A 15,754-nucleotide genomic window follows, 5' to 3' on the forward strand; every position below is an offset into this window, starting at 1 on the left:
TACTAAAATGATACTGCCCTTACCTTCGCTACAAGAAAATAACTTAGTAGCTGAAACACAGTGCTGTAGTTATAAAAGCTAAAAGGTACCACAATCCTGGCCGATTACATTAAACCCTAAGTGCATGCATATTTATCTAATTTATATAGCACAGGCATGTATAGCTGAACACTTTGTTATGGGCTTTATGGCAAAATACTTACCGTACAAATGCAATGCTGCTACACAGGTTTAGCTCACCAGTCACACTCACCTTGATGAATGCTTCAAACACATTGAGCATGGTGAGATGATCTCCTTCTTCAACTGCAAATTTCCTGTGTTCCCTGCGCTGAAAAAGTGACACAAAGCATCTCAATGAAATAAAATTCTGTTTTCAAATTACTGATTCTTTTTACTACATGTTTCATAGAGGTGAAATTACAAGTTACTTACCATAGTGACTAACATACTTCTAGTCCATAGTCCCCTTTCCTCCATACTGTATGAGCGTACCTTGCTAGGGATGGGAGACTGAACCGTTTTCACCAGAAAAAAATGGTCTTCCCTTTAAATTTAGAGGCATGCATGGGCGTGGCCCTGGGAGCATGCACTCCCCTGACTCCGCCCACCGGCGCCACTCCTCGATCCCCGTTGACGCGTCGACAATATTACCATTGCCTAATGACATCAGTACTACGGGGGAGGATGGTGGGACGTATGGCGGAAAGGGGACGATGGACTATAAGTTACTCACCGTAGTGACTAACGTACTCTTAGTCCATAGTCCCCTTTCCTCCATACTGCATGGGCGTCCCTACCAAGGAAAGGGAGACGGAACCTTTTTCACCAGAAAAAACGTTCTTCCCCTTCAAATTTAGAGACGCGCGGGAGTGCGGCCCTGGGAGCATGCGCCTCCCTGACTCTCTCCTCTGGCGCCACACCTCAGTCCCCATAGACGTGTCAACAACATATCCTCCCGCTTTCTCTCTCTCAACACTGACGAGACTGAAGTCTTATTCTTCCCCTCCAACTCTATTCCCCTTCCCTATCCTCCACCTTTCATTCACTTTCCTCCTTCTAATCTCCCTATCTCCGTCTACGCTCGCAACTTAGGAATTCACTTTGACGCCTCTCTCTCTTTTACCCACCATATCTCTCTCACCTCTCGATCCTGTTGCTTCCAACTCTTTAACATTCGCAAAGTCCACCCCTCACTCACCTTTCATGCTACTAAACTTCTAATCTCCTCCCTTATCTTCGCTCGCCTCTTCTACTGCTCCTCCTTACTCTTTGGACTAGCTAATTCCCATCTCGCCCCCCTCAAATCTATCTACCATTCTGTTGTCCGTACCCTCTGTCTCCTCTCCTCCCGTGACTCCATCTCTGCTTCCCTTTCCTCCCTTGGCTGGCTCCCCTTTCACTCCCAACTTAAATTTCACTTCCTCTGCCTAGTCTTTAAATCTCTCCATGGTCTAGCTCCCCCTTATCTCTCCTCTCTTTCTACACTCCCTCCCGCTCCCTTCGTTCTACTGACCGCTTCCTTCTCACCGTCCCTCCATCCCCGTGTCCCCTCCCGCTCCTTCCAGCTCCTTGCCTCCCTGCACTGGAACTCCTTACCTCATTCTATCCGCATTATTCCTTCCTTCTCCTCATTCCGCACATCCCTTAAATCTCTCCTTCTCCATTCTCCGCCATGAAACCCCTTTCCCCTCCTGCCCCCCTCCTTCCTTCCTCTCTCCCCTTGATCATCTCCTTCCTCTCCCCCTCCTCCCCACTCTCATCCTTCTCCCCTTCCCTCCCCCTTCACCTCCTCCCACCTCCCTCTCCCTTTCAGTTCTACAGCTAAGTTTCCCCTTCTTTCCTCCAGATTAATTGTTCTTCACACTGTTATGTTGGACTGTTTCATTACTGTATGTTGCTTCCACTGTTATTGTTTTATGTATCATTTTGTTTTGATGTACAGCACTTTGGCGTAAGGCGCTTTATAAATAAAATAAAATACAAATACAAACAATAGATTTAACATTGCCTAATGACACCAGCATTATTAGGGGGGAGGATGGTGGGACGTATGGAGGAAAGGGGACTATGGACTAAGAGTAGGTTAGTCACTACGGTGAGTAACTTATAATTACTCTTACGTCCCGCCCCCTTTCCTCCATACTGCATGGGCGATTACAACTGTATGTAGCCCCAGGGTGGAGAGGAGAACCTCGTTAAGCAAATAGGTTCCTGAGAACTGCCTGTCCGAAAGCTGCATCCGATCTGGAGCCGGCATCCAAACAGTAATGCTCGCAGAAAGCCGAGAGAGTGGCCCATGTGGCCGCCCTGCTTATGACTTGCCAAGGGACATGGCGTTGGAATGCGATGGCCATTGCGTTGGCCCTGACTGCGTGGGCATGCATGTTTGACAGAAGCGGCTTGTGCTGCCCCTCGTATGCCTCCTTGATGGCAGAGACCATACAGCGAGATATGGAGGCCTGATAGCTTGGTCTTGCACCCCCAAAGGTGACAAATAGGGCATCTGACTTGCAGAAGCCCTTGGTCCTGTCAAGGTAGAATTTCAGGGCATGTCTGACATCTAGGCATTGCAGAACTCTTTGTGCCTCATCCTTAGGATCGGCAAAAAACGTAGGGAGTACTATTTTCTTGTTTAGGTGGAAAGCAGACAGCACCTTGTGTAGAAATGCTGAGTGCGTCCGCAGTACTACTTTGTCCTTATGAAACGTAGTAAATGGTTCTGAGGCAACCAGTGCCTGGATTTCGCTGACTCTGCGAGCCGAGGTGAGGCAGACTAGTAAGGCCGTCGTAATGGTGACCAGCCTGATGTCCGCGGACGCCATGGCTCGAATGGTTTGTGCAGCAGGGCGCCCAAGACAATGTTCAGATCCCACACAGGGTGGGACCTCTTGATGGGCCGGTAGAGCCTTGAGAGTCCCGTCAAATGTTTCTTGACAATCGGGTTGGAGGAGAAGAAGATCCCCTCCTCCGAGTTCACGTAAGCCCCGATGACTGCGAGGTAAGTGCGGCAAGTGTCCACCTGCACACCTGAGTGGGCGAGGTGCGCAGAAACGGAGAGCACGTTGTCCAAAGTACATGCCAGGGGGTCGATTTCCATGGACTCCACCCAATGGCAGAACCTGGTCCATTTACTTTTATACTGGGCACTGGTAGCCTTGCTCCTTGCGCCCTGAATGATCTCAAGATTAGCCTGGGAGAGGCTGAGGTGCCGTAGCATTACCTGCTCAGGTACCACACTGTGAGGGCTAATTTCTGAGGTGCGGGGTGGATGACTCTGCCCTCCTGCTGCGCCAGAAGATGTGCTGGGCCCGTCGGCAGATGAATCAGAGGCATCTTCGAGAGGCTGAGCAGCTCCAAGAACCATGGCCTGTCTGGCCACCATGGAGCTATCAGGATGATGTTGAGCTGGCAAGACTCCTTGATCGTGCAAATCATTCTGTGAATCAGCGGCGTAGGCAGGAAGGCGTATGCTGTCATGCCGTTCCACTAAATCCAAAATGCGTCGCCCAGAGAGCCGGGGCCCTGGCCCTGTCCCTGCCAGGAAGCGAACAGTGGGCACTTCTTGTTGTGCCAGGTGATAAAGATATCCACCTGGGGGAGACCCCATCTGCTGAAGATCTCCTGAATAACGAGGTTTTTTAGCTGCCACTCATAATTGTCTGCTCCCAACCTGCTGAGCCTGTACGCCTCCAGGTTGGATTCCCAGGGAAGGTAGATTGCGGTGAGGTAGATGCCGTTTTCCAGGGCCCACTCCCTTATGCGGACCGCCAGTCTGCAGAGTGGAGGGGATCTGGTGCCTCCCTGCTTGTTGACATAGTACATGCTGGTCGAGTTGTCTGTCTGAATGAGGACGACCTTGCCCTCGATCAGCGGGACAAATGCTCTGAGCGCCAGCCAGATGGCGTTCAGCTCCAACCAATTAATGTGGTACGCCTGCTCCTGTAGGATCCAGGTGCCGTGGACCGAGTGATCGTCCAGGGTGGCGCCCCAGTCCTCGAGAGAGGAGTCCGTGGTGATGGTGACCTGCGGGATGGGAGGTCGGAAGGCTTTGCCCATCCGTAGGTTGCCGTTCAGGGACCACCATGTGAGGTCCTAGTGGAGAGATGGAGGAACGTTGATCATCTCGGATTGAGAGCCCCGTTCCTGGTTCCATGATGCTGCAAGGTGCTGCTGCACCCTCCTCATTCTGAGTCTTGTGTGGGGAACAGCTAATAGGACCGCTGCCCAGAGACCCAGCAGGGGCTGGTACCACCAGGCTGAGGTCACTTCTCTGCAGAGGAAGTGAGTATTGGCCCTCTTGATGGGTGTGATCTTGTCCTCTGTGGGGAACACCTTCTCGGAGCACGTGTCCCAGATAAGGCCCAAGAATGTCAGAGTTTGTGTGGGTTGCAGCTTGAGATTGAGCGAGAAGCCCAGATTGTGCAGTGTGTTCATAAGAACATGGGAAGTGTGGTGCATTGGGAGGCGTGGCTATCTGGCCATGGAATAGGACGCGCTTCGTGAGGAGCTCCTGATGATCCGACTTTACTTTTGCTAAAGTTACCCGCTGAAACTGGAACGAGCCCCTAGAACTTTGGGGATCAGGCGTCGGAAGCTGCACGCTAAGTGGAGTTCATGGGAGAAGTTCTTGGTCCCGGAGAATCGTGAGATATATACGTTTTTGTTGGTACGGCTGTGTGGCCCCTTCGGTGCCAAGATGGCGGCTAACAAAGGAGAGACCTCCGAGGAGAAACGAAACTGATTCCCCGGGACTGCGGGACAAGGCCGCGGACGATTGCCTGGAGGACGAGTACAACAGGAAATATGGAAAAGTGTTCGAGATAGCACCGTGAGAGTGCCCGGCCTGGCGGACGCTAATGATGCCGTGGCAATCTGACTGCAGGAGGAGATAGCATTGGATACTTGGGCGACAAGGCCTACGGAAGTTGAATGAGGAGTGCAAGGCCATAGCCCACCCGTATGACAATTCGGAGTGCCATCTTGAATGTGAGTTAGGAGACCTGGGAGCCAGACTATTGTCGGACTAAGGACAGTACAGCAGCTGCACCAAGACGGAACCGTACAGGAGTGGAGGGCAGCGCCATGTCAGCGAAAGGGTTGAGAGTCAAGTCCAAGCAACCCACGATGGAGGTTTTTACGAAAACGCAGCGGACCCCCTCGACATCGGTGCAGAGCATGGTCGTGACTCCCGCGGAAGACGCCCCCGAAGGGGATAAGCACCAGATCCTGGAGGCTATAACGGGACTGAGTGCTAAAGGGGACTTGGCAATGGCGGACCTACGCACAGCCCTGGAGAATAAGATTGATGCTGTGGGCACGGAACTCACCCTGTTACGTCAAGATGTCAGGGCACTTGCAGAAAGAACCAGTGGTCTGGAAAGTGGGGTGAAGATCAATACCGACGTTAGCACAAACAATGCGAAGGAGATTCAGGTCTTAAAACAACAGGTTGCCAACCTGGAAAATCGTGTGGAAGAGGCGGAAGGAAGGGCGAGGAGGAACAACATCCGTGTGGTGGGTCTGCCGGAGGGGGAAGAAGGCCAAGACCCCACAAACTATGTTGAAAACATGATCATACAAGGGATCGGAGCAGGGAATCTTTCGCAAGGATTCACGGTGGAGCGGGCGCATCGCACCCTAATGAGGAAACCCGGGCCGGGGGCCCCGCCAAGGCCGATCATCGCGAGGATCCTGAATTACAGGGATAGAGAAAAGATCCTTGAATATTTTCGTAAGGGCGGTACGATAGAAAGAGCATCCAGCAACATCACAGCATACCCGGACTATACGATACTGGTGCACAGGCAGAGGTATAGTTACGTCGCCGTCAAGAGAAGGCTGAGGGCGGCGGGAGTCAAATATATGCTGCTGTATCCGGCACGATTGAAGGTGCTACATAAGAACAAAGTGCTATTTTTTGATACCCCGGAGGATGTTGTCGCATGGCTGGACCTGCAGGGTTGCCCGGATCAAGAAGCGGATCGTGACCGGCAGGAGCACACCGAATGAAGATTTTGTAATACGGACATTGCAAGGGTGAGTGGGAGGAGGATCCTGTTTGTACAGAGAAATTGTAACTGGCTGAACTTTGAGCACAATCCGAGCCTGGTTCTCGACATGGACTAGAATATAGTGAGTGAAACTGCAATTGGTAACTGTCTAGCATCTGTATGCGTAATATTTCTCAAAAGGAGCAATAGAACGTGGACGACCTAGCCCGATAGTTTATTAGTTTCAGCGGCCATTAGGGCAGCTTACCCTACTGAGCCCTAAGTAGAAGCTTGTGCTAGGCAGGGCTAGATGTGGGGGTGCCTGAGATCCAGGAATGGAGCTGGGCAACAGTTGGGGGGGGTGTGGCAGGGGAAGGGATGGGGGGGAAGAAGGTGGGGGGATGGGAGGTTTGAGTGTGTGTGTGTGGTTATGGGAAGTTTAAGTTTTGTTTTGAGCCTATTTGGAGGAATCAGAATGTTGCACTTGCGGTGCATGAGGGGCAGGATCGGCGGAAGATTGAGGGGGTGCTTACCAACGACTTATGGGAGACCTCAGGATAATAACGTGGAACGTCAGGGGCCTTAACAGTTACCTGAAAAGAAATAAAATCATGATGTATCTGAAAAGGCAGAAAATAGATATTGCACTACTACAGGAGACGTACTTGACGCGAGAGAAGTTGGACCTGGTTAAGAGAAAGCGGAGAGGGACTGTGGTGGGCTCGCCGTATTCTGCGTACGCCCGGGTTGTGTTAATCTGGGTGGCACCGCATGTCCCGTTCCAATCGATACAAGAGGTAGTTGAAACTGATGGAAGGATGGCTATATTGCGAGGGCTGGTGGAGAGCAGGGAGGTATGCATAGTAAACACGTGTGCCCCCAACCAAAACACAGCAGCATATTTCAGAGCCCTGTGTACCAACCTTAGTATGTGTATAGGGAGCGCGGTGATCTGGGGACTTTAATTGTGTGCTGAATCCTGTGGTGGACAGATCTGATTTGGGGTGGGTAAGCCTAGCCCGGTCGCGAGAGCGTTGCAGACGCTGCTAATTGATTTTGGCTTTACAGATGCGTGGCGGATGAAACATCCCACTGAGAGGCAATACTCGCACTATTCAGCCCTGCATCAACTGCATACTTAGCTTGATTATGTCTTTGCTACAGCAGATGTGATGTCTGAGATTACTCAAGTCGAATATAAGGCTAGTGTCCTCTCAGATCACTCGCCCCTGATCCTCGGATGGCAATATTGCCCCCCGAGGGCGAGGATCCCTACATGGCGCCTCCGAGCAGAGGCGCTTAAAGATCCAGTCTTTAGGGAAGATATAAGGGAAGAGATTACCAACTTTTTTGAGGATAATACTGGGAGTGTTGACTCCGCGGGCACATTATGGGAAGCTTTTTTAAGGTGGTGATGCGGGGGGCGGCCATTGCTAAGTCAAGAGGGTTACAGGGTAGGGTCTTGGCTGACCTACAGAGCACGAAAACTGAGCTAGAAACAGCATTGAAGAACAGTGACGTAGACACAGAGCTGGTACTCCAACTACAGCAACAATGTGCAGGGCATTGGGAAAGACTCTGCAATCTTAATTATAGGAAATATGTTGAGAGGCAGCACGCGGGGGGAGATAAGACAGGCCGCCTTTTGGCCTGGCTATACAAAAGCGAGATCTCTAGGCCTCCGATTAGGACCATTATTAATGAGGACGGGGATGAAGTGGCCAAGCAAGAAGGGGTTAACAAAGAATTTGTGGATTATTACAGAGCGTTGTACGGGGATGATGAGATGAGTGACCAACGCAAGATAATTGAAATGTTAGAAGATATAAGGCTGCCCAAGATCAGTGAAGAGGAGAGAGAGGAGCTAGATGAGCCAATCACGTTACAGGAGTTCGAGGCGGTTGTTAAGCAGTTGCCTAACTGTAAAACCCCGGAAGCAGATGGGTTCCCCAGCAAATTCTATAAAGTATACAGAGAGGAAATCCACCCCCCAATGCTGGACATGCTTAATGAGGCGTTTGAGATAGGACGGTTGCCTGAGTCACTCAGAGAGGCAATCATAATACCGCTGCCCAAGTCCAACAAACCGGAGCGTAGATGTGGTTCCTACAGACCTTTGTCGATGCTAAATCAGGACAGCAAGATTCTAACGGCTGTCCTGGCAAATCGATTGCAGAAAGTGATTGGTAGACTGATACATCCTGATCAAACGGGTTATGTCCCGAATAGGAATATAACACACAACCATAGGCGTCTTCACCGGGTGGTCGAATGGGGTAGCAGGAATGACGGTGAGATGGCGATAGTGTCTCTAGACGCAGTTAAAGCTTTTGATTCGGTCAAGTGGTCATGGCTATTGGCTGCCTTGGAAGGGTATGGAATGGGGCCGCGCTATATAAGGTGGGCTAAGATGTTGTATAGTGAGCCGCTTGCCAGGGTCCTAACTGGAGCGGTGATATCTGAGAGATGGCAACTTGGTAGAGGCACCAGACAAGGGTGCCCCTGGTCCCCGATGCTTTACATCTTAGCCCTGGAGCCTCTGGCAATATGCCTTAGGGCTCAGTATGATGCGATAGGCATTGAGGTAGGAGGGGAAAGACACTTGATATCCTTGTACGCAGATGATTTATTATTGTACCTGCAATACCCAGAAGAAAATCTCCTATACATACTTGAAGTGATGGAAAGATATGCAGAGTTGTCGGGCATATCGGTGAACCCCTAAAAGTCTGTCATATTCCCACTAGGTAACTATAAGGGGACCCCTGTGGATAGACTACCGGTGCTACAAGTACCATGAGCAACTAGCTCTTTTCGTTACCTGGGCGTAGATGTATACCACACGGTGGAAGAAGAACATAGACATAATACAGAAGTAGCCGTCGAGAAAATTAGGAACAGCATGCAGTTCTGGGCAAAACTGCCCCAGGCGATGATGGGGCGAGGGGCAATGCTCAAGATGGTAGTCCTGCCCAGGCTCCTGCATTACTTTAGTAATATCCCATACATGATACCCAAGAGGTTTTTCAGTAAATTGAACAGCATGTGCAGGGAGTTCCTGTGGCATGGTACCCGAAATAGAGTGGCGTTTTGGAAATTGCAGAACTTTTATGAAAACGGAGGTATCAGACTGCCTCATTTTGAGGTTTACTATTTGGCGGGACAGCTACAGTATGTGGCCTAGTGGCTCTCCGATGAAGCGACCCCTGAGCACAGGATGCTTGGACAGGACTGCGCCCCGTTTTACTTGAAAGAAATGAGCTGGCTGTCTGAAACTGAAATGAGGGGGCGTCCTGCGATGTTGAGGTTTGGGTGGAAAATTTGGCGTAGGGCTTGTCACTTGATGGAAGTCCCATGCCCATGCCTCCCGCAGAAACCGCTGGTTGCTTTGACAGGAGGGGATAATCAGTTGAGGGCGATTATTAGGACCTACTGGGAATCGGTGGGGCTGGTAACGCTAGGCGATGTTTGGCAAGAGGGGTCCATTAAGGAGTTTGTAGAACTCAGCGAAGAGGCGGGGCTACATACGGGCCAATATGTCACGTACATTAGATTGGTGCGGATGATTAGGAACACCTGGCCAGAGACAGTTTTGATAGAAGAACCAGATGCAGTTTTGGGAGCAATATATGATATATCCGAAGGAGGGCACGAGATCTCGAGATTGTATGAGATGGTGATGACTAAGGTTGGGAAAGAATTAATACATCTGAGACAGGACTAGGAGGCGGAAGTGGGGGCCCCAATGGAGGATGGGTGTAACGCTCACCTGATTCCCACGGAGGCGTGGGTCTTGGCAGGAAGGTGTCTGTAACACGAAACGTGATGTGCAGGATTCGGTTGGCTTCTGGGGTCGACCCTCTCCGCACTGTGTGTCGAACTCGAAGGGTGAGGTTTCTGCAGGTGAAATAATATGGGGATTAAAGGTCTGGGTTGCTGAATGTCCCTATCTCTCTCCTCCCAGCTTGTCTGTTGAACCCCCCTCCCAGGTCAACGTGCTCACCCTAGATAGGTGAATGCTGGGCTCTCCATCTGCGTCTAGTGCAGGGTGCCGTTGCCAGTTCCTTCACTGGTGAATCGTGGGCCTCTTGACTTCAGAGGATGGGTACCGTCGTTGACTGCACGACCGGTAAGTTTCTGGACACCTTTAGTCTTTATAGTCTTTTATGCGTGGCACTGAAGCGCCTGGAGTTGCGTAAGTATGGCAGCGCTCTTACTGTCTCTTTCTTTGTCTTTGCAGGAGACGATGCAGAATGAAGAAATCCGGAATTCGCCACGTGCCGGTAAGTGTGACACTGCTGTTGTCTTTGCAGGTGAAGATGCGGCGTGAAGAATCCGGAATGCACTGCGTGCCAGTAAGTAGAATAATGCTGTTTATCTTTGCAGGTGCAGATGCAGCGTGAAGAATCTGGAGTGCACAGCGTGCCAGTAAGTATAATAATGCTGTTTATCTTTGCAGGTGCAGATGCAGCGTGAAGAATCTGGAGTGCACAGCGTGCCGGTAAGTATAATAATGCTGTTTATCTTTGCCGGCGAAGGTGCAGCGTTAGACACAGCCGCTGCCGATGGATCAGGTAAGCAAGCACTGCGTGTGAAAGTTCGTTCTGCTAACCTGTTGTTTCTGGTCTTTTGCAGGTGCTGATGTTGCTCGGGTACAGGAATGGTAAGTATAATTCTTGCAGGTTCAGGATCCCAAGAAGAAATGCTGGAACAGACTCGGTGAGCGTTCTGCTGCAGATGCAGAATAACGCGAAGCACGTTTCATCAATCGGGTGTGGTTTAAATAGCCTTGGAGTGATGAGGCGTCTCCTTCCACGGCCCCGCCTAGGTAAGAAAAGAGTTCCTGCTTCCAGAAGAGTTCCAGTGCTGTATCCAGGGAGTGGAGCTGCCCCACCCAGGTAAGAAAGTAGTCCCAGTTCACCGAGGACTTCTAAGAGTCTGGCAAGTAAGCAGCATGGTCTGCCGCAGGTAAGTCCACCCAAGCACCTTCACACCAATGATGAGCCCGGCGCTTCCAGTGCCGGGACCGATGCTTCTGATGAGCCCGGTGCCACCGGCGCCAGGACAAGGTCCAAAAGGTCCCTGTGGGGACCGGCTGGTGCCTAGGATCAGGGTTAGGGGCCTGCTTCCAAGGACGTTGGGCTGATCCTGGCTCCTTGGAAGCAGTGATCATGACAGTATCCCCCCTCAAGGCCCCTCCTAAGTGTGTCTTCTCCGGGGGCTTTGGCTTGTCGGGGTGATTCAGATGGAATCTCTTGACCAGACGAGGTGCGTGGACGTGTTCTGAGGGTTCCCACGACCTTTCCTGGGGACCGTATCCTTTCCAATCAACCAGATAGTATAATTTAGACCTGGAAATCTTGGAGTCTAGGATGTTCTTCACTTCAAATTCGAGTTCTCCGTCTACCAAAACGGGTTCTGGGAGTTCAGTCAATCGGGTTTCTGGTTGTACTGGTTTTAATAAGGAGACATGGAATACTGGATGTATTTTCATATGCGTAGGTAATTCCAATTTGGCAGCCACCGGATTGATTATGGCAGATATGAGGTAGGGCCCAAGGTATCTCGGAATGAAAGTGCGGGGTCCTTTTAAAGGCAGGTGCTTAGTGGATAACCAGACTTGATCTCCTACAGCGTAGTGAGGGGCCTCTTTACGGTGCCGATCGGCTGCCTTTTTGAATTGAGCTTTAGCTCTTTGCAGATGGGCAGTGGCTTCCTTAAAAGCACAGGTAATCTCCGAATGCAAGTGATCCACAGCAGGTGCTTCAATTTCTTGGGGAGGATCCAGGTTGGAGGTTCTAGGATGGTGTCCATATAATAGGAAAAAAGGAGTCTTCCCGGTTCCAGAATGAGTCGAATTGTTGTACGCGTATTCAGCGATCCAAAGAATGTCCTTCCAGGGGTTTTCTGTTTGTTGGAGCATGCAGCGTAGATATTGTTCTAGTGTCTGGTTTGTCCTTTCGGTTTGTCCGTCCGTTTGGGGATGGTGACTGGTTGAAAGTCTTACATCAACTTGGGCTAGACGACAGCAACTGCGCCAGAAGTGGGAGATGAATTGACTTCCCCTATCGGAGACTAAAACCGAAGGAAAACCGTGTAAGCGAACGATGTTCGCCAAGAATTACCGGGCCAATACTGAGGCTGAAGGCAGACCCTTCAAGGGTATGAAGTGAGCCATTTTCGAGAATAGATCCACGACTACTAAGATGGTAGTATATCCCAAGCATGGAGGTAAGTCCGTGATAAAATCCATGGACAGGGTATGCCATGGACAGGGAGGGATGTCAAGTGGCTGTAATAGGCCGGCTGGTTTTTGCTTTTGACTTTTATTCTGAGCACACACACCACAGGAGATTACAAAGTCTCTAATATCCCTTTTCCACGATGGCCACCAGAAATTTCTTTTAATCTTTTCCATGGTTTTGGTAATGCCAGGGTGCCCCTCCATTAGAGAATCATGATAACCGGAGATTACTTGTTTTTGTAGTCTCTCACAGGGGAAGTGCGATCGTCCTCGGAAATATGGTAGGTCTTGATGTACTGAGAACTCTTTTCCCTTTAATTGCCAGTCCTGCAAATCGGTCGGAGTTAGGAGCGATTTCACCGTGTTCTTGATGTCTTCAAAAGATTGAGTGCTGACCAAACCCAAAATCCTTTGTTCTGGGATTATGGGTATTGGATCTGGATTGATCAACTGTTCATCTACTCCCATCCGGGAGAGGGCATCCGCCTTTCCGTTCTTACTACCTGATCGATAAGTAATTATAAAGTCAAATTCTGCTAGGAACAGAGCCCAGCGAAGTTGTCTGGAAGACTGAGCTTTGGCTGTCTTTAGGTATTGTAGATTGCGGTGGTCAGTTATTACGGTGACTGTGTGTCTGGCTCCTAGAAGATAATGCCGCCAGGCTTTAAAGGCCGATCTGATGGCCAAAAGTTCCTTGTCCGTAATTGAATAGTTGATCTCAGGAGGCGAAAACTTGCGGGACAAAAAGGCGACCGGATGTAGTTGGTTTGTGACCGAATCTCTTTGTGATAACACTGCTCCCATAGCAAGACTAGAAGCATCCGTTTCCATGATGTAAGGAAGTTCTGGGCGAGGATGTTTTAAAACAGGTGCAGAAATGAATTTAGCTTTTAAGTCTTGAAAAGCTTGTTCCGCTTCAGAAGACCACTCAAAATGTTTGTTCTTTTTCAACAGAGCGGTGATGGGCTGGACTATCCGGGAAAATTCAGGAATGAATCTGCGGTAAAAGTTAGCGAATCCTAACATGCTTCGAACTCCTTTTACAGAGGTTGGTGATGGCCACTTGATAATTGCATCAACCTTCTTTGAATCCATATGGACTCCGTTAGGTGACAATATGAATCCCAGGAACTCGACTTCTGTTGCGTTGAAGACGCATTTCTCAAGCTTAGCAAAAAGACTATGTTGACGCAATCTCTCGAGAACCTTTTTAACATGTCTCTGATGTTCTTCTTCCGATGATGAATAGACGGGGATGTCGTCAATGTAGACAACTACACACACGTCAATGAGTTCCCTAAGGACATCGTTCATAAAATATTGGAAAGCAGCAGGAGCATTACACAGTCCAAAGGGCATCACTTGATATTCGAATAGCCCGTACTTGGTGCGAAAGGCCGTTTTCCATTCATCGCCCTCTTTGATCCTTACCAAGTGGTAGGCTCCTCTGAGATCCAGCTTTGTGTATATACGGGCATCATTGACTTGGTCCAGGAGTTCAGGGATCAAAGGTAACGGGTATCTGTTTTTAACAGTGATCTGATTCAGGGCGCGGTAATCTATGCAAGTTCTAAGGTCTCCTTCCTTTTTCGGAACGAAGAACAAAGCCGATGAAGCTGGAGATTTGGAAGGACGGATAAACCCGTTAGCTAGGTATTGGTCCAGGTACTGTCTGAGGTGAAGGTTCTCTGGCTCGGTGAGGGCATAGATCCTGCTGCAAGGAGGAGTTGTTCCAGGTATCAGATCTATTTGACAGTCGTAAGACCTATGAGGGGGTAGGGTGTTAGCTTGATCCTTCTGGAAGACGTCTTGGAACTCCTGGTATTCGGGAGGTAATTTGAGAATCTCCTCAGAAGAGATCGCCGCCAGTGAAACATCAGGTCGAGGATAACAAGTGGTAGAACACTCTGGAAACTGAACCGTCTTTGCTCGCCAATCAATCTGAGGATTGTGCTTCTCCAACCAAGGGATTCCCAGAATGATCTGGAACTGAGGGGCCTTGATTACATCGAACACTATTCTCTCCCGGTGTCCATTATGACTCAACAGCGTCACTTCTTGGGTGGCATGCGTTACTGGTCCGGAGGCTATCTCCGTGCCATCCACAGTAGTGATGACGTCTTTTACTGCCTTAGGGACAAGGGGTAGATTCATCCTTGACACCATTTCACGGTCCACATAGTTACCGATTGCTCCGCTGTCAATGTAAGCTTCAATTGCGTGCAAACGATCCGGACGTTCAGGACTAATGAGGACCATGGGTATCACAAAATGCGAGGTCACGGGACAGATCTTAACGCTCGGCAAGAGGACCTCTACTCTTGTCGGGCGAGGTCGTTTCCCTGCTCAGAATTTGTGGTACAGGTATCCGCGGCTCCTACAGTCTTCTTAGCTGGTTTCACGGGACAGTCCCGAAGAAAGTGTCCTGAATTACCGCAATAGAGGCATAATTGCAGCTGCCTTCTTCTTTCCCGCTCTTTCTGGGTTAAAGGTCCTCTCATGCCCCCTATTTGCATGGGTTCCGCAGTGTCAGCTCCCTTATTCGAGGTCTGTGGTTTGGAAAACACTCGGGTATCAAATCTGGAGCGATCTGCCTTCCTGTTCTGTAGTCTATGGTCTAGTTGGACAACTAAGTCAATATAGTCTGAACATTCTTGTGGAGGATTCACAACCTGCGCTAGCACATCCTTGAGCTCTCCACGCAGACCTCTGTAGAAAAGCGTTATTCTCTTGTCCTCGGGCCATTGTGTTTCCACTATGAGTCTATTGAAAGAGGCTATATAAGTCAAGAGGTCTTGGTTACCCTGTCGTAATGAGAGAAGTTCATTGTCCAAGGCCTGCCCTTGTGCATGTCTTGCGAACAGTTTCTCCATGCTGGCCTGGAAGGCTTGAAAATCGTGTAAAACCGGATCATCCTGGGTGACTAAAGGGATCGACCAATCTGCAGCGCTGCCACTGAGATAAGAAAGCACGAAAGCCACCTTGGCCTGGTCAGTTGGGAATGCAGCTGGTCGACATAAGAAGTGCAGGCGGCACTGGTTGATGAACACTGCGAATTTCTTTGGATCACCAGCAAAGCGTTCGGGCGGAGCCAAGGGCACATTACCGGGCAGATTGATTTGCACTGGATTTGAAGCTGAGGCAGAAGGGTAACTTCCTCCTGGAACGGGCAAAGGTGTCTGTCCTGCCTGCGTTTGTAACAACTGCCTAGCAAGGTCCTCTGTTCGCTCCTTAGAAATGATCAGTTCTCTTCTTAGAGAGCTCGTTTCCTGGCGAGCTGCATGTACTTCTGCTCTTAATTCCCCAAGCAACTGGGCTAGTTGATCAGTATCTGAAGTTTCCATTGCGCCTGGGTAGGAGTTTAGTGGTCGGCTTCGCGTTCTGTAACGCTCACCTGATTCCCACGGAGGCGCGGGTCTTGGCAGGAAGGTGTCTGTAACACGAAACGTGATGTGCAGGATTCGGTTGGCTTCTGGGGTCGACCCTCTCCGCACTGTGTGTCGAACTCGAAGGGTGA

General features: G+C 50.1%; 1 protein-coding gene across 2 annotated transcripts in view; it reads right to left on the reverse strand.

Annotated features, from left to right (window-relative positions):
• DHX35 (DEAH-box helicase 35) overlaps window positions 1-15,754 on the reverse strand; it is a 2,070,470-nt gene that overhangs the window by 511,998 nt on the left and 1,542,718 nt on the right. For both annotated transcript variants that reach the window (XM_069652289.1, XM_069652288.1), the window contains one exon: window positions 254-331. In XM_069652289.1, the coding sequence (XP_069508390.1) occupies window positions 254-331 (78 nt within the window). The remainder of the gene's footprint in view (window positions 1-253; window positions 332-15,754) is intronic.

The sequence above is a fragment of the Ambystoma mexicanum genome, chromosome 3p, assembly GCF_040938575.1.
Source record: "Ambystoma mexicanum isolate Mex_15411 chromosome 3p, UKY_AmexF1_1, whole genome shotgun sequence".
Classification (NCBI taxonomy): Eukaryota; Metazoa; Chordata; class Amphibia; order Caudata; family Ambystomatidae; genus Ambystoma; species Ambystoma mexicanum.